At 41.3% G+C, this 18327-nt stretch overlaps 2 protein-coding genes across 2 annotated transcripts; one reads left to right on the top strand and one right to left on the bottom strand.

Annotated features, from left to right (window-relative positions):
• Positions 1-72: 72 nt before the first annotated feature.
• Positions 73-14948, bottom strand: tbl3 (transducin beta like 3). Its single transcript, XM_018671277.2, has 23 exons — positions 14766-14948; positions 14591-14642; positions 14216-14311; positions 13730-13777; positions 13479-13620; positions 13308-13392; positions 12931-13101; positions 12707-12782; positions 12449-12545; positions 12136-12359; positions 11569-11710; positions 10787-10845; positions 10522-10628; positions 9663-9798; positions 6487-6726; positions 6309-6379; positions 5520-5676; positions 4979-5037; positions 4300-4403; positions 2869-2940; positions 2261-2419; positions 1346-1439; positions 73-887 (listed from the first exon to the last, which is right to left on the bottom strand). The coding sequence occupies exons 1-23, from the start codon at positions 14795-14797 to the stop codon at positions 512-514; spliced, it is 2799 nt and encodes a 932-aa protein (XP_018526793.1). The 5' UTR covers positions 14798-14948; the 3' UTR covers positions 73-511.
• A 241-nt stretch (positions 14949-15189) lies between these two features.
• On the top strand, positions 15190-17962 carry rnf151 (ring finger protein 151). The gene is made up of 4 exons (XM_018670557.2): positions 15190-15491; positions 16050-16219; positions 16343-16439; positions 17102-17962. Exons 1-4 carry the CDS (start codon positions 15489-15491, stop codon positions 17570-17572), a joined length of 741 nt encoding a protein of 246 aa, XP_018526073.1. The 5' UTR covers positions 15190-15488; the 3' UTR covers positions 17573-17962.
• Positions 17963-18327: the final 365 nt, after the last annotated feature.

Below are 18327 nucleotides of genomic sequence, written 5' to 3'. Positions count from 1 at the left end.
AGTATGTGAATGACTGATGGGTCAAATGTTAAAGGCAACTTAAAAAAAGTAATGTTGTAACACACTTGTGTCTCATTTTAAATCACAAGGAACACATTTTTTATTTTATAAACATCTGTGATCATGTCATAAAAAAATGCAGGGTAATATGTAACGAGCTGTTTGTCTTGTGGTCGAGCAGGTCAATCAGGATTATACAACACTGCAGAAGCCAGACAGTGGGTGCTGGTATGCATGAGAGGGAAGATAACCCATAGTTCAGCCCTCACTGTTTATGCAGCTCCTTTTACCTCCCTCATCTTTTCTTCCTGTCTGTCCATTCTGTCTGGGGAAGTCGGGATGGAGAGGCCTTTAATCTGTATTATTACCATCCCACACCTGTCTCTTCCAGCGCTGCCACACATTCAGTGTGTCGCCCCAGCTCCAGCTAATGGTCCCAGATAAGAGGACTTTGTGGGATTTTTTTTAATCTTCAGGAGTGAGTCGTCTGTGTTCAGCTTGGCGATCCCGGTCAGCTGGCGAGAGTCTGGCACTGAGGAGCTGAAGAAACTGGGAGACGTCTCATCGCCTTAGTTTGATCGTCTTCCTCCATGTCTTCTTCCTCTGAGCTCTCCTCATTTTCAGAGCGGCGGTTGCCGTTAGTTTTGGTGCTCTCTCCGTTTTCTAGCCTCGCGTTGGTTGTGGAGGCTTTCTTGGTGACGCTGACCTCATCGTCGTTGTCCTCCTCCTCCTCTTCAGCAGGGCACTTTGGATCTTCATCTTGTCCACTATCGCTGTCATTCCCGGTGTCTCGCTTCTCCTCGCCGCTGTCCTTTCCTTTCTCCTTGTCAATCATGAAGAACGGTTTGGCAAGAGGAGTGGTGTCCATTTCTTCATCTTGGCCCATACTAGGACAGATACAAGAACATGGATTAGATGTAACTGCAAATGAGCTCCCAAACACTATCATATAACTATGCAAAAACTTTAGGTTCCGGATGTGTGGATATGTAAATACTTCATGTCAAGATGTCAACCTTGTTTCCATGTATCATTTACAGTCAAATCTCTCAGTCACAACAATCAGAAAAAGAAAAAAATATGGCAGCATGCCTGCTTCGAAGGCTGAGAATGCTGCTCAGTAGCAAACACCAACACTACTTCCTCTTCCTGGATTCCCATCAGAGTTAAATACGACCACAGCAACACTGATCACATAATTTTATGGCATGTTTGATCCACAGAAAGACTTGAATCCTGAATCATCATGAAACAATATCTTGTTAATAATCAGAAGAGACAGGGCAGTGGACTAAGATGGTTCATGAGCTCCAGCCTGTGACCTGAGACTCAGCAGCTCTCTCACCTGGATGGTGCCCCGGCCACTCTCATCTTCTGCCACATGTAGTTCAGAAACATGGATGCCTGCAGCAAATTTCCAATCCTCTGCATGTGTCTCTCTGTGGGAGAGAGAAGAGGAATCAGTCATTTCAGCCAAAACTAGATTTAGGATTTGGGATCAGGATAATATATGTAGGCTAACAGGTAACCTAGGTTTATGTCTTTACAATCATGCAATGTTTCCATCCACTTTGCCTGTGTAATCTCCTTGCATATCATGTTTATATTAACACTGTCCCATCTTGAACCAGTATCTCCTCTTTCTAGAAACCAGACTTAAATGTCCCATGCCTCCAATTTACCACTTTATCGTAATATCTATCATGTCTTCTTTAGCATTGAACCCGTCTCAGCTGTCATCTTGTGGTACATGGTTATACATCAATGTTTCTTTGTATTACTGATCAGTGTACATAATCCATATCATGACACACACCCATCTCTAAAAGGAAGCTAAAAATATAGCTTTCTTTGTGGAAGAGTCCCTGCTCTAATTTCAGTAGCAGATGTGACAGATGTCTTCAACCTGTTTGTTTCTACCACACCACCTTCAGAGCAGCTTTTACTGGGTTATCTTACGCTGCTTCTTTGGCACGTGTCCAACTTCTGTCAGCTATGCTAACATTGTCGTCGTCGTTTTTATTAAGCCCTTTATCCAAGTGCTGAAGCCAATGCATTATTCTGTATATTTAAATGTATTTTATGTACGTTTCTGTTTTGCCATATTCAATCATTTAATGTCTAAAGTTTGGAGAGAGGTATTGTTGGATAATTTACGATAATTTGGGCGTATAAACTGGATTAAAGATACATAAAAACATTTCATTCTCTCATTTGGTCAACACTATTATATTCAGACACACACATGCCCTCTGCTGACCTGTATATGGGATGAGTCCCTCCAGGTGTGCTCGGGCGCCCTGGTACTGCAGCAGCTCCTCAGGCGGCAGGTGTGTCAGGAGCACCTGTAGGACTGCCTGGGCATCCTGACAGTTTCTGGCGTTGGTGTTCCACACCACACAGTAGCGTAGGAGTGACTCTGAGTGAGGACATTACAGGGTTGAGTGTGAGGCAGCAGTAGCCAGTTATGAGGGTGAAAAGGAAGTTAAAATAAAGAAACAGGCTTTATTACTTTCTCCACTGACAGACATTGTTTCTCCGGCTCATTGTGTCTGAGAGTCATATTCTCTTTAAAAAGACCAGCAGGCTTGTGAAATCCCAAGAATTTCTTTGTTTATCTTGCCAAAGTTGAAAAACCTCATACACTTTCACATTCAAACAAGTCAGAGCCTTTTTAAAGACATTTCTTGAATTCTTGGAAAATATATTGAGGTTAATAATCTGAATTTTAACCTTTATATGTTTATTCATTTAAACTTTGCAACTTTCAATGTGAATCAACCATTTGCAGTTGAATTAAGACAACCTTTTTGTTGTTGTTTCTGTGTGTCATCATTCAGAAGGTTAAAGACATTATTGACCTGTTACCTTTCTGATCCACACGAAGTTTCAGTAGCGTCTTCTCCAGCAGCTCGCGTCTGTCCTCCCCCTGACGGATCGCTGAGAGCAAGAGAGATCATGATGTCAGAGACGACAGACCGTCAGGGGCTGAGGTACATTTGTTCAGGTTAAGTTTGTAGTAGCAACTGAGCTAACTGTCCTTGCGTGCTCATTATCTTTTACCTAATTCACAGATTATATGTGATATGGTAAAACAGACATATACAGGTCTGCTTACGCTTTCACCTCATTTACAGATGGAACGATCAGAAAAGTCTCATCTGGTGCAACTGAGACGCCTTTCCTTTAATGGAAACACCTCTGAATATGTTAGCCTCTAACAGTGTATTATCACAATTACATCACTGCACTACTGCTGTATCACAGATGACAAAAAGTCAGTGGGGTAAAATAATTTGTCATACGTGGGAGCTTGTGTAACTTGCTTTTAATCAAACACCAAATACAGATAATATTATTATTGTGTCATACTAATAATAGCAAATGACTGGTGTGTGGAAACTGTAATATAAACAATGTTAGGATTACACAACTAGATAGTTTCCTTTGTGTACACCTGGGTTCGGCTACATTCATCTTCTTTCCAGTGTAAGCATGACTTGGTGTAATCAATACCTCTTTGTATTATACTGCAGAACTCTGAGTGCATCTGCCTTTTGTTTGACACACATGTACTGAAAGACAGGAATGATGTTATACACTTGTAACCTATGAGAGATCATTTCCATTGTTGAAAAAGATCTTGTCATGATATCTCTTTACTGCTGTGCATCTTTTTTTAAAAAGGTGCTATGTGTAAGTTTTTGCTATCGCTACAGAGGCAGCATTAGCACAAATAGCTTACTTCAGACATTGTTGTGTTTACAAGAGGTTAGAATATGCCCCCTACGCAGCACTACTTTTCACGTAGGACTGAGGGCAGATTTGCTGCTGCAGTGACTCACTTTGCAGTAGCAGAGCATCGGCTCTAATTTAAGTCCAAACAAGAAGTTCAGAGAGTTCATAACAGCACTAACATCATAAACAGTCTGTGATTTGCCCCAGAAACCCGCAATTGTTTTCTGTGAGGGATGTGACAGCTATTCAAGCTTGAGATTATTATTTGTTTTGAAATATGGCATGTTGTTTCCTCCATGTCACAGGGAAGGACAAAAGGGAGTGACAAGCTTTTGAGTTTTTGAGTCTATAGAGTATGACAGTGTGGAATCACAGGATAATCCGCTAACAGAGCGCTGTGCTGTGTGAGTATCAGTGCTGGGACGACTCAACTCTTCAAGTGAGTGGTGAGAGATGACAGACAGGCAGGACAACAAATTACCAAAATAACCACAGGTGAAAAGATGAAGGACAGAGATGGATTGGATAGAGACAATGGGATAGACTCGTAGGATAAAATACCTTTGATCACAGTGAGCACAGTGTGAGGCTGGTCCAGCAAGATGGCGAGACCTAGGGCCTTAAGATACTTCTTCTCATGGAGCAGGTTGGACAACTCCTGCTGCCTTCAGACACATATAATAAACACATGTTCAAACACAGGGAGATACATGCATCTGAAGGCATTTTTGAGAATTTATATAATGAACATCAATGTTTAACAAGGTCAATTGTGGTTCCACAAATCCATTGTCTCTCACATCAGCCCCAGTGCACACAGAATTAGTCTTTCCTGTGTGTGGTGCTACCTGATAACAATCCATTTGTTACCTTGGCTGGCGTCAAAATCAACGCAAATGGCTGTGCACACATATTAATATATAAAATAATCAATTGTCTGAGACCTGAAAGTGCTTCATGCTTATCAGAATACCAGAGCGCACACGTACAAGCCCTGACCTTTGCCAGGCCTGACCTGTGACCCAGTGAGGTCCACCTTAGCCTAACACAGCCCCTGTTTATTCATGAGGCGGACAGGACAGACAGGCAGGCAGACAGGAGGAGGGGAAAGTAGACCCAGGTTTGGTCTGGGACTGACTGACTCCTCCGAGACTTCTCAGTTTGAGAGAACAGGTTGAGGGGGTGGAGGTGGTGGGGGACTGATTTTCCATATCTAAAAGATAATTTGTATGTAACTTACTTGAGTATCTGATCCTCCTGTTTGGCCTGCTCCTCTGCCAGCTCCACCTCAGTCACATCCTAAGGGTGGACAGAGGACAACATTTTTTATGATAATTTGTTGATCCCTGCAGGGGAAATCCCCCCCCCCAATGATAAGAGAGAGAGGTCAGTCCAAGTGAATGGTCAGCTAAAAGTAAACAGCTAGAAGAGTGGTCCTTAAACTGAAAACACAAGCCCTGTGTGCTGTTAAATTACTATTGAACACTGCTATTGAAATATGCTGATATCTGAGCCATTACATTACAAATCTTACATATCATGCTGTATCATTCTCATTCTTTCCTCGAACCTGCTTATGTCACTACTTTTATTTTGTGATTTACAGGTTGTAACTACAGTTGTGCTCTTGTTGCAGCCTTCTCTTGTTGCAGAAAAAAGCAACACTAATGCCAAGATAGCTAAAAAGAGATAACTCTTTTGCTTTTCTCTTTAGAGGTTTTATTGATAATCCTCTCCATGTCCTCTGTTAAACAGGCGTCAATCAGTCAAACCCCACTTACCACCCACACTGTGATGTTAGAGTCCGCCGACCCAGTCGCCATCTTGTCATCTTTACGGCTGGCGTGGAGACCCCATACCTTGTCCTGGTGCGCGTCCAGCGTCTTCACGCACTCGTTGGTCTTGATGGTCCACAGCTTTACTAAACCGTCTGAGCCACTAAGGAGAGGAAGTGATAGGGAGCATCGTATTATATCTGTCTGTCACTATCACAAAGACAGGAGCAGGTACATCCACAGTGATGCAGATAAATTTGAAGCAGGTTTAGAGTGTCTGGTGTTACACATCTTTAATCAAACAAATATGGAAAATGTCCTCAGGTCCGTGCCTCTCAAATGTGAAGATTTGATATCTTGGGCCTTTCACCATTAGTTAGACCAAACAAGGCATTTGCAAATGTTATCTTGGGCTCAGAATTTGTGACAGGCATTTCTTATAGTTGACATTAGTTGACGTAGTATGACATTTAATAGAGCGTATAATTCATCAGCTTATCGAAAAATAATCGACATATTAATGGGTATCAAACACTCAGCACTAAGAATAAAAAACCCCTGATGTTTGAATGTGAGGATGTGGCTTAAACTATTAAATCCAGTTTCCAGTTTAAAATGCAGTTTGTAATGTATGTTTATCCTGCCTTTTGTTTCCGCTAGGTGCACCAAATACTCATATAATGTACTATATGTTTGACAAATTTACTGTAGGTAAAAGTGTGTTTGTATACATGTACGTTTTACAATGGTTGCTATTATGGAGAAAGGCTTTACATGAGATGGAGTTAGGGTTACCTGGTGAGCAGCTGAGTGCCTCGGCTCACAAAAATGACCTTCAACACTGATGCATCGTGTCCCTCAAAAGTCTAAAGACAAAAAACAAAATAAAATCACATTATTTCTACCTCACTATCAAAAAAATCTGTGATAAATAACACTTTGTGACATATTCACATTCAACCCTGTGGCCCACCTTGAGGCAGCTGAAGTCTTGCAGGCTCCAGAGCTTGGTGGTGCCATCTGCAGAGGACGTGGCCAGCACCTGGTCGACGGGAGAGAAGCAGACGGCCCAGACGCCACGACGGTGGCCCCGAAACACCCCCAGCAGGCCCACATTTCCCTCGCCCGCCAGCGACCACAGCTTGGCGGTCCGGTCCTGGGAGCCCGAGGCCAGCAGCTTGTCATTGGGTGACACCGCAACGCTGTTTACATCCTGGAGAAATGACAAGGCAGGGAGATGAGGAAATGAGGAATAACGTTTCACAAAGCCAATGAGATCGTAGTAAATCAATTGGACATTCAAAGGAGGAAATTCATTTGGAAAAAAGGAGAGAGGCTGCTGAGAAACTGAATGGAAAAAAGGGGTGGTAGGACAGAAAAAGGATGCAAGGATATAAATCACATTTTTTCCACATTCTCTAAATTCCTCTCATTACACTGTTTCCATTGTCACCTGTCAACTGTGTTTAGATCTGAAGAATGTTTAACATGAAAACAAAAGAAAAGTTAAGTAACCAGGCACTGCTGATGGACAGACACTCAATTGTTACATCTCACATCTTGAGTTGGGAACGTGCAAGCGAAGCAGGAAACTATGGTGCGCAAAAATCTTACTTCCCAGCATCCTGCTGATGTAATCAATCCCACTGAACTAATGAGCAAGTGATCAGTTTTCCTCCACTTCCTTATGAGAAGAGACCCCATTGATAAAACCTAACAATGAGATGGATGGAGACAGACTCACCTGTGTGAGTGTGTGTGTGTGTGTGTGTATGCCCTCACTAAATATATATATATATAGATAGATGGATAGATATATAGATAGCTAATTCATTCTTTTATGAATTGCCCGTCCCCCCACCCAACCCCCAACCTGTCTGTACCTCCATTACAATTCCAGTGACTGTGTGTATAAATGAGTAACTGTATTACCACTGGCTCTCTGCAGTAACCTGATTTATTGAATGTCACTGAAAAACAAAACCTGATTCAGTAATGGCGAGATGTAATTAATATAGTTATTTCACACAGTAGTATGGAAAATAGTTGAAATCCTTTAGTTGGAGTGCCAGCACCACACTGTAAAATACACAAGGAAAAGTAAAAGTAAAGTAAAAATATCGAAGTATAATCAGGAAAATGGTTTTAAGAGTAAAATAAATCAATGCAGAGAAAGGCCCCCTATCTAATGACATTTTACACTACTATACATTGTTATATAGTGAATCATTAGATGTTTAAGTAGAATTTTACACTTGTAGTTGGTTGAGGTTGAATTCACTTTTAACATTTTTCATAGGGCTGCAACAAATGATTTTATCATTATTATTATTTTATTATTAATCAGTCTGCTGCTTATTCTCTTGACCAATCCATTTATTATTTTGTTTGTAAAGAGTGAGAAAATAGTGAGAAAAGCTCACACACAGTCACACAGAGCTCAAGACGCCTTCAAGTGTCTTATTATATTTAACCAACAGTCTAAATTACTCAGGAAAAAGCTGAAAAAACTTTTAAGAAGTTGACACCATGAAATGTTGGAATTCTTTGAAAAACGACTAAAAAAAAAACCAAACAAAAACAAAACAAAACAGTGGCTAAATTCTGAATTGTTAATCAGATAACTAGTCAATCAACTAATTGTTTAAGCTAAAATTTTACATGTTGTCCGATACGTAAATCACATTCTAAAAAGCCTTCATGTGTTTTGTATTTACAAATTTCATTTGCACCGTAACTACAGCTCTCAGACAAAAACTAGTAAAAACCACAATGTCTTACTCTGAAAGGTAATGGACTACTTCAAAATTGTAATTAAGTATTTCATCAAAGTAAAGCACTTTATTAATATTTATTTGCAAGTCTGCAAATGTCAACACTGACCTTCCAGAGAAAAAGAAATGAACTGAGCTGCTATGTGATTTATTAGAGAGATGTCATGACAGCAGTGACACTTTTTCACTGGAGTGTAAGAGTGGAGAGACAACAGTGATGTAAAGTGTCAATAACCTTTGGCAGAAAAGCTTCCAAAGAGAAATGATAATACAGGAAACTGAAAAGTCAGAATTATATCAGAGCGATTAAATGTCTTGTACTTCCAGATAATAATAAAAAAAACAACCTGTGCATTAGGAGTATTATTTGATAAGAAGTGGAGCGAATTTAAACAAAACACTATTGTCACAGACCTGCCAGCTCTGAATTTCTATAATTACTTGTCTGTAGTTTAGCACAGAGAAACACAGTGATACATGCTATAAACAGTGATTTGACTACACGACACTAATGGTAACCTAAGCTAATTATATTATCTCGGCAGCTGCATAAAGACTCATTCAAGACTATATTTTAAAATCATGTAGTGTTTAACAACATGAAGAAACAGCATCAAAACCCCCTGTAATGTGTAACCAGTGACATGGGTATGAAAAATGAAAACGACAAAAAAAACTGGAGGTGACCAAAAGTTCAATTAGGCCAAATACTTGCATTGAGAGTTAAAAGTTAACAGCGGTATGTCAATAACACTAACATGTAACACTTCCTTGTTGACCTTTGGTGAAGTAGAAAACCCGGTTCTCTGCCGACAGGCTTCAAAAGAGTTGGAATTTAACCATGGAGGATATTACAAACTATCAAGAAGCACTTTCAGAGATTTAACAAGAGCTAAGTAATGATTAGGTCTTCCATGTTTCAGTCTCTGTCCGTTAAATGAGAGCTTTCTGAATGTGCACACAAAAGCCTTTTGTGTATGAATTTGAGGAGGAAATGCCTCCTGAATAACAAGCAGCAAAAAAAAAAAAAAACATACACACCCTGAACTTGTGTCTGCACTTATTATTATCGACATCTCAGGAATCGGTCTTCCTTTCCTTTAAACCTAAGAGGAAACTCAACTGTTTCCCTAATAAGATCATGTCATGGAGGTTTCTGGGGAACATAACCTACAACCTCCATCTTCTGGGCCTAAATCTGGACAGACACCTTTGTCACATAATATCTAAAGTTAAATGCATTGGAAAAAATACTTTGCAAGGAATTAATGCACAACTGTGTTCTGTGTTTTATCTCCTGCACTGTATAAAGCTGGTGATCTCCAGCTAACAATGTGCCGCCAGCTACCAGTTTGCAGAATATTTCATTATGTACCTTATCGTGTGCCTTCTCTGTGGCGCGGGCGGTCAGCTGATGTATTTCTGCCCCAGCTGTAGACAAGTCTGCTGGTAGATCCCACACCTTCACGGTACAGTCCTGACTGCCTGAGACTATGAAAGATGCTTTCATCCTAGACACAAAGACAAAGATGGAGCATCGTTACTGTCATGCAGATACAGAAAGACTCAGTGGCCCTGTTTATACCTGGCATTAACATGCATCTCGGCTGATCTAATCACAGGTGGACAGCTCTTAAGCACATGTGTGAATGCACCGTGACGCATGGAGGACGCACTGAGAGCACATTCAGAGGTGGTCTGAGCCACATACGGCCACTGTCTTTTAGCAGTGTGTCCTGAGCCACACTGAAGGACCACCCACTCAACTGGCGTCCTCTGCGTAATTGGATTTATGTACTCATGATGTTGGTTGGTTCTCAAATCTCACAAGCTGGCTTTGTCCACAATGTCTGGAAAATTCAAAAAGCCCATAGAAACGTATGACAAGTGCAAAAAACATCTTGGGCAATTTAGTTATCCTGAAACATGCCAAGGAATAGACCAAGCCTGTGTTGTTTTGATTTCTTCTTTAAATTCCCGGCAGACTAGACACAGGAAGTGAATTGCTGCCTCCCACCAGTTAAAAACAACAGCAGATCTGGTCTTTTCAAACAGAAATGATGTCTGTGTTAATTTGCATACTGAACTGGGAAGTGAGATCCGATCACAAGTGGTCACTCAAGACGCATGCCACGTGTGACCTGACGTACTTCACGCAAGAGCCATGTTAATATTCAACAATTGACTTTTTAATCAATGTTCATAAATGTGACTGTGGGAATGTTACGTGTTACCTGGAGCAGGTGATGGAGCCCACAGCGTTAGCGTGGCTGCAGCCCTGGGCCACACATGACACCTGACCGCTGTTGCTGTCCATCTGCCACACACGCACGGACCTGTCCTGAAGACAAACACAAATACACACACACACACACCATAAATGAGCTTTAATGCGCCTCTATTTATGGAATAGCTTCTTCTAATCATGTGGATGTGTTGACATTTGTGGACTTGTCCTTGTTTGCGGTGTTGCTCGAAGGTGCAAAGATATGTGCTCACCTTAGCACAGCTTGCAAACAGAGAGCCTTTCTTGAACACATCCAGTGAGAGGACAGTATCTGGAAGATAAAGAGATAAAAGTAGAAGAATAGGTTAAGAATCCCATTAGATAAACATCCATCTGACCTGCTCAGCAAGTTACCTTTTAAACAACAGAAAGCTGAGATAACTTGACTGTCTCTGATTCTGGCTGCACTAATGACAGTTTTCATTTTCATTTATCCTCCCTTTATTTATGGAAACTGTCTTTAGACTTTACTTGGCAGCAGTGTCATTAAAGAAGACATTGTTTCCATTTTAATGTAAGTTTCCAGTTTCTTCATTCCCTTACATTTTTTCTCACATTTATTCTGTGTGAAGTGGATTCACTTTCATTATAATTCAGTTAACTAACCATAACAGCAAGCCAAGCCTTAATCAGTCATCCGTGATCATTACCAGTGTGGTAATATGTGTATTTGTAGAAGCACTTTAATTTCCAGTCAACCAGGTTTTTCATTGAAAAAACTACTGCAGTTTTCAGAAGTAAATTTACAGTAAAAATAGACTGAACATCTGTTTCACCTACATTAATATTTACTAAAAAACTGGAGTTGATATTCATATGATATAGATAAAGCAAAAAATTGAGAAAATATTGTGTCATTTATTTCTATGCACCTCTGTGGGTGAGTGGCAGCGCCAAAGAAACTTTCTGCCCTCCTGTGACTGAGTAAACGTACTGCGACGTGTTTCAAATGAAGAGCTACATGAACGGATGCTGCCCCCTGCTGGTGACCGACCTGTGTGACCGTAGAGGATCTGGCAGCTGTTGGTGAGCAGCTCGAACACCTTCAGCTGGCAGCTGTTGGTGGCCACCACGATGTGACTGTCACCTTTACCCAGGAACTTCACGTCCAGCACCTCATCACTGTAACCCACAAACTGAAGAGGAGCAACAGAGAGAGAGTGTCTATTAGTTCTGCATCAATGACAACGGAACTAGGCCTAGATGCCTGTTTTATAGAAGCTACCCATAATAATGTGCAAGGAATTTAATATCTCTATATATAACATCACAGGATGAGTGTTAGTTTAGTTTAGCCTACATGTTAATAGAGAGAGGTAAAACAAGACTTCTTTCCTCAGTTAACTTTATAAGAGACACTGAGCAAATGTCACCCCTCTTTGGTGTTCCATTTAAAGCTTCTCTCTAAGATCCGAGCTATCTCCTGATCAGTTAAATAACCTGCTAGTTGGCAATAAAGACAACAGTAAAGATACAGAAATTCCTGCCGTATTAAATGAAGGTATGTAATACCAATTGTTCTGCATCTAAATACTGCTCTTAAGTGTTTTCCATTACCCACCTGCTGCTGTGTGGTGAGGCCAGGCAGCTGGTAGAGCATTATGTTGTGTTCAGCAGTGACTGCAGCCAGTCTGGAGGAGGTGGGCAGGTGAAGCAGGTGAGTCAGACTGCGGGGGTCATCATCCCTCTCTTCCACCTCTTCACCAGAAACAGGGGTGAGGGTGGAGGCGAGGGTCTGGGTGTAGACGCAACGTGCCGTGCTGGCCTCCCACACTCTCAACACACCTACAGAGAGGGAGCAGTAGGCGAGGTGAGTTAAAGAAAGGCACAGGAACACGGTTTTTAGATTTTCAGAGCAGTCCAAAAAAACGAACCTTTGCTGCCAGCTGTGATGAAATGCAAGTCTTTGCTCTTCACTCCAATCTGAGAGAAATCTTGATTCTCAGGCAGCAGCACGACACCCTCCACAGCCTGGAGACCAAGACAACACACACAACACAAACACACAACAAGGAACAAATTGGAGTTCAAAGTCACAGCTGCAACATTAACTCCACATGAGGAATAAGCAAAGGTTTTGTGTGTTAGGAGTTATTCAAATACAAAATAACTCTTCAGGTTCATGGTCTTACTTCATAGACAGGTACAGTCCTCTTGGCTTTCTGAGTCTTGAGGTCCCACACTGTACAGATCTTATCTCTGCCAGAACTACAAATAAAGATCAGCACACAGTTACACACAATGAGCAAACAGCTTTAAAACACACTTAGGCCATCTTTAGGAGCTAAGTTAAAATTAAAATAACAGATGGGATATTTCATCCATTTTTTATGGGATAAGATACACAGCACAGTACCTGACCATGGTGCCACCATCAGGACTGAAGCAGAGGGAGGTGACGGTGCTGTAGTGACTCTGCAGCACACACACACACTGACTGGAGCGCAGGTCCCACAGCCGAATTCCACAGTCCAGAGAGGAGGAGAAGAGCTGCAGCCGGCTGATGTCCGGGTGGAACTGAACCAGGCTGAAAAGATGCACACAGATAGTTACAATAGTTAATCTTGTTACTAAATGTAGTGACAAGATGAGTAGCCTCCACTTAAACTGGAAATCTCTAACTTGTGAAATCTGCAACTTTCCAACTTGAATGTTTTCACATGTATCTTCCTGTGTTATGATATGTACTATTTATCTCCATATTGGTTCTAGTTCATAGATATTCAGACTTACTGCACAACACCGGATGACCCTTTCAGGTTATGAGTGCAGTACTGCTTCACCACATCCCAAATCTTTATGGTGCCATCACAGCCACCTGCAGGACGACAGGAGAAGAAACTCTGTAAGCTGTGAAATGTCTGTGTGGCAGGTGTAAGTGTAAGATGTGAGGTGTTAGCTGACCTGTCGCTAGGAGGGTAGAGGTGGAGTCGAAGGTCATGCTGGCTACAGGCACGGTGTGAATGGCCCTCCAGGAGCGAGTGCACTGAGCTTGCCTCCAGTCCCACTGTTTCAGCAGCAGAGCCCTGCTGGCTGTTACCAGCAGCTGTGGTGGGACACAGAGCAGAGCAGATCAAATACTGTATTACAGGCTGATATTAGAACATACAGCATATTCAGTAAGAAATGACAGGTGGTTGACATGTCTGCATCACCTCATCGTCACAGCTGAGTGCAAAAGATGTGATGTCCTCTTGGTCGTCCTGCAGTTATGTGGATGGAAAAGATGGAAAGGATCTCAGGATAATCAAAGGTACAAATTTATAAATGTTTCACATTATTAGAGGGGGGAGTTAATTAACAGGTAACAATAAAATGTCAAGGATGACAGAAGAAAAACCAGGATTTATAAAAATTTTAATCAAAACGCAAAAAACTTATTACATAAAGCATTTACAAGCTGTAAACAGAATAAGCTTACACTTTCAAATATCCCATAAGCCATAATTTGACATTCTTTAAGAAAACTTCTTGTGTACTTTTCTTTCTTTCTAAATTTAAATTGTGGCACTATATGTAAGGAATGAGTAATCATGTTGACAGGTAAAACTCAGCAATATTAGCTATATACTGTTGTGCATAAGCTATGAAACTACTTTTTAGATACTAAGGGCTGAGGTAACCACCCACTGTGGACTCACATGCTCAACACTGTGGACGATCTTCCCCGTGCTGATCTCCAAAACATTGACACGAGAGCCACAAGTGCAAAAGATGTGTTTCTCGTCTTTGCTGATCTGAAAAATCAAAAGCAGACAGGATGAGGTTAAAGGCATGGTCACACGATCTCACTGTCAAAGTCAGTTCAGTTATAAGACTTATGTAATTTCTAATGTCTGTTTTTGGAGCTTGTCTCATGTTAGGGACTGAAAGTCAGGATATTTTGGCCTCTGCTGCATCTGTTACCTGAACATGATACTGAATCACCTTTAAAGTTGTAGTTCTGTCTCGTCTACAAGATAACAAACAATTATTTTAGCAGCACAGACACTTTCCACACACAGCAGACCACTCACCTGCACTTTCCCTCCTTTGTAAAACGGCTCAATCTTGCTGGAAACAGCATAACTGTCAGGAAGCAACAGAAATATGACTGTGAGCAACTTCAAGTGACACTTTAGCTTAGCTTGTGTTAGCCAGCCTGCAATGTTTGTAGCATGTGTGTGTCATATGACAAAAATACGAACTTACTTTGTTTTGAAGTGAAGGCTGGTGTTCGCCATCTTGCTCACAGAAAAATGCCCCAGAAAACGAAATGTTTTGGCAGCTGCAGCGATGAAAAATTACTTATTTCTCACTTCACACGTTGGCTACAGTCAACACATCCATCCCGCATGTTGATAGCCGAAGTCGCACACATTGTACGTCATCTGAAAGCACGGAGCTGTGATTGGCCAGAAGGTTTCACTGCTAGTGACGCAGTCAAATCCCGCTTCTATTGTCAACATTTAAATAGATAGAAATGGACAAGATAAAACGTATAAACTTGTGATTTGTGGGGATTTAAAATTTCACTTGTAAACGGGGTGAATGTCATGTGTTCAGTAAAGTCTTGTAATTTATAAATATAATTTAAATCTCATAATTACTTTAAAATTCCGTCCCCAACCCTCAGAACAACAGACTCAGCTGGAGCCAATCATGTTTAAAAGTCCCTGGTTGACATGTGGAGGCTGAGCTCTGATGCTAGAACAGCAGGGAACTGTCTGCCCTCGTTTTTATAATTTACTGTTTTCATTTGTCCGCACACACAGAGAGAAACACACAGTCCCTCTTTCATGTTTTGTCAGGAATGTTCATGTGTGTGTTGCATTGATAACAAGGGTGTGTGTGCTCCGTGTGTGACATGTGAGAGGATAGATATGGAGTAAACTAGCGCCGGGAATGGAAACACGGTGAGCAAAGGAGATTATTATGGTGAGTAGCCAACAACTTCTCTCTAATATTTAATCTAATGTTTTATTTCCCCACGCTTTGCGATTATTTTTTGACAAAGTTAATCTTACCTCCTTAATACTGGAACAGCTACCTTTCTAGTATTTTTATATCTGAAATATGCTCGCCTTTTACATATTCTTGAATGAGTATCATATTTTTTAAAAATTAAATATATAAATTAAATAATAGCAAACATCATGTGTTTCTAACTATTAACTTTGTAACTTTCATACGTTTTATCTGTTTTGGCAGAGGGATTGCACCTGCTTTTTGTAATCATGTGATCGGTCATATGACTTTCCAGAACAATTCTGTTTTGTTGCCTCTTGCCTTTATGTTGAAAACACTGTGAGTGATGAGTTGTAGGCAGCTGCAGAGCCGTGTTTTACAGCTGTAGAAAGAAATGTTGATACATAATCGGTCACAGTCTGTCCATCTCCTCAGCTGTGACATGTAATATCCCCCGAAAAAAAATAAAAAAAAATAATATACAATGATATCCCAGAGTAAAGCAGTGTTTGTATTGGCCACATGCAGGCAGACCCAGAGGTGTCAACACAGAGCGGGGGCTACGATGTGGAGCTGTTTGTGGACACCCCAGACTACGATCTGATCTGCACCATATGCCAGGGGGTCCTCAGGTGTCCAGTAAGAGCCGCATGCCACCACATCTTCTGCAAGAAATGCATCCTGCAGTGGCTCAAGAGGTACTGAACACAACATGGATCAATACCACCGGACAAGAACACTTAAAATTTTGCTGTATTGGATTTATATTTAAGTTTGGTCCACACAGGGGAACAGGACTAACTGTTGTTTGTCCTCCATAGACAGGAGACCTGTCCCTGCTGCAGAAAACCTGTCAACCCGAGCTTGATCTTTGTCATGTTCAAACTGAGCAAATCTATCGGACGCATGAAGGTCAAGGTGGGAAACTGAAAATAGAAGATACCATCATGATGGCAACTTTCATTTCAATAATTGAGTGTGACAGGGTTGAGCCTGCATTTTGGAGAAAGGGGAGGATCAAACAAATATAATTGCACAACCTAAAAAGTGCCCCCACACTATCTAGTCTTGAAGCTCTGGGGAGGGGATCAGTATCAGGGTCGGCTGTGGATTTTCACCCTGGGTGTTTATCTGTTGCTGTGCTTGTTCATGTGGTATAGTCAGGATTCAGTGGTGGGTATAAATGGTGGTTTATAAAATAGTTTAACTCCATCTCTGGCATCTACTACAGTAAAATGCTACTAACACCATGTTTCAGTAATATTACCTAATAATATATTACAGTGTTACATTCATAAAGGCCATTTTCTACATTATACATACGTTATGAGTACTTTTGATACTTAAAGTACATTCAGCTAATAAAATGTGCACACTTTATTATTCTGTTATTTTCAGTGCAGGGTTTTTACATGCAGTGGAGGATCTGAGGATCTGAATACTCCCTCCACCACCTCTATGTGAATAATAGATTTAAGCAGTGCTTTTAGTTGTGAAGAGTTTTCTCTCCTGCAGGCATTTATGTGTCTTTTTTACAGTTATATATTACATTGTATTTCTCTGTTTGTGGCCTCTTACAGTGTAAGAATGAGATCCGTGGTTGTGCGGAGACCTTCCCCCTCTCGGAGCAGTACTGCCACAGTATGAGCTGCCTGTACGAGCTCATACCCTGCCCGTACCAGGGCTGCCGGGCGCAGCTCCTGCGCAGGGATCTGGACACCCACGCACGCCACTGCGAACACTGGCGTCAGCCCTGCCACATGGGCTGCGGGACGATACTGTCCCACCGCACCCAGGCTCAGCACAACTGCTACAAGCAGCTGAGGCAGGAGTACGAAGCCAGACAGAGGAACCACAGGGCCATCGCCACTGCCCTGCAGAGGAAGATGAGGAGGATGCTGAGCACCATGGCCCACATGAAAAGACAGATAGGGCTGATCTGTGAGAGCCTGGAGGTGATGGATGACCTGCACGAGGTAGAGGAGGAGGACTTCGGGGAGAGCAGCGGCAGCTCCAGTGGGACTCCAAGTAGCAACATAAGCAACTGCTGAGGGACGAGCCAGTTACTGCTGCTGGTTGGCCACTGCTGTGTATAATTTGTGCATGTGTTCATTTCTTTGAAGGTGTGTGTTTTTGAATATGAAAATAGGATTAAACTGAGTGGATATGTAACAATTTTATAATCCATGTGAAACAGGGGAGCACAGGTGTGATGGAAATGGTTATCAAGCATTCCATTGATTTATATCTAATTGTATTATAAAAACAGGAATTAAAAAAAACCCAAAACAAATTACAGATGAAGTATATAGCAGAGCTTTTTGTTGACATTAACAAACTCCCAGGGGATCAAAAAACTCAAGGATGATAGATTTATAGGTTTATATATTACCATGTTAATCAAGATATTAAATAAAATTGCCTCCAATCTCCTCTCTCAATCATTCTACAAGCACAAGTGATGTTTACGAAAGCTGCCAGTAGGGGGCAGTGATTAGTGAGGAAAGCCAGTTTTCTCTTGGAGGAAATATCGCGATAGCTCGTCTAAATAAAAGCCAGCGTAACCTCGGTCGGGCCTTCTTCCTGTTTTACTGATCACGTAAGTTAAATATGCCTGACTTCATACTGATCTAAATCTGTCCTTATCTGAGACATCGTTTAGCTAAACGCATTGGATTAGCCAATAAAATTATATCAAGACATGTTTTTATCATACACATAACGTATTTATTAGCATAGTAAAGCGAAAATCGAGATCCATACATTTGAAGGGATGTTCAGTTTCCAGTATGGCGACCATGCTCGT

This window comes from Lates calcarifer, linkage group LG11 (genome assembly GCF_001640805.2).
Source record: "Lates calcarifer isolate ASB-BC8 linkage group LG11, TLL_Latcal_v3, whole genome shotgun sequence".
NCBI classification, from domain to species: domain Eukaryota; kingdom Metazoa; phylum Chordata; class Actinopteri; family Centropomidae; genus Lates; species Lates calcarifer.
The sequence above is the reverse complement of the archived record's forward strand: the minus strand, read 5'-3'. Positions and strand labels throughout refer to the sequence as shown.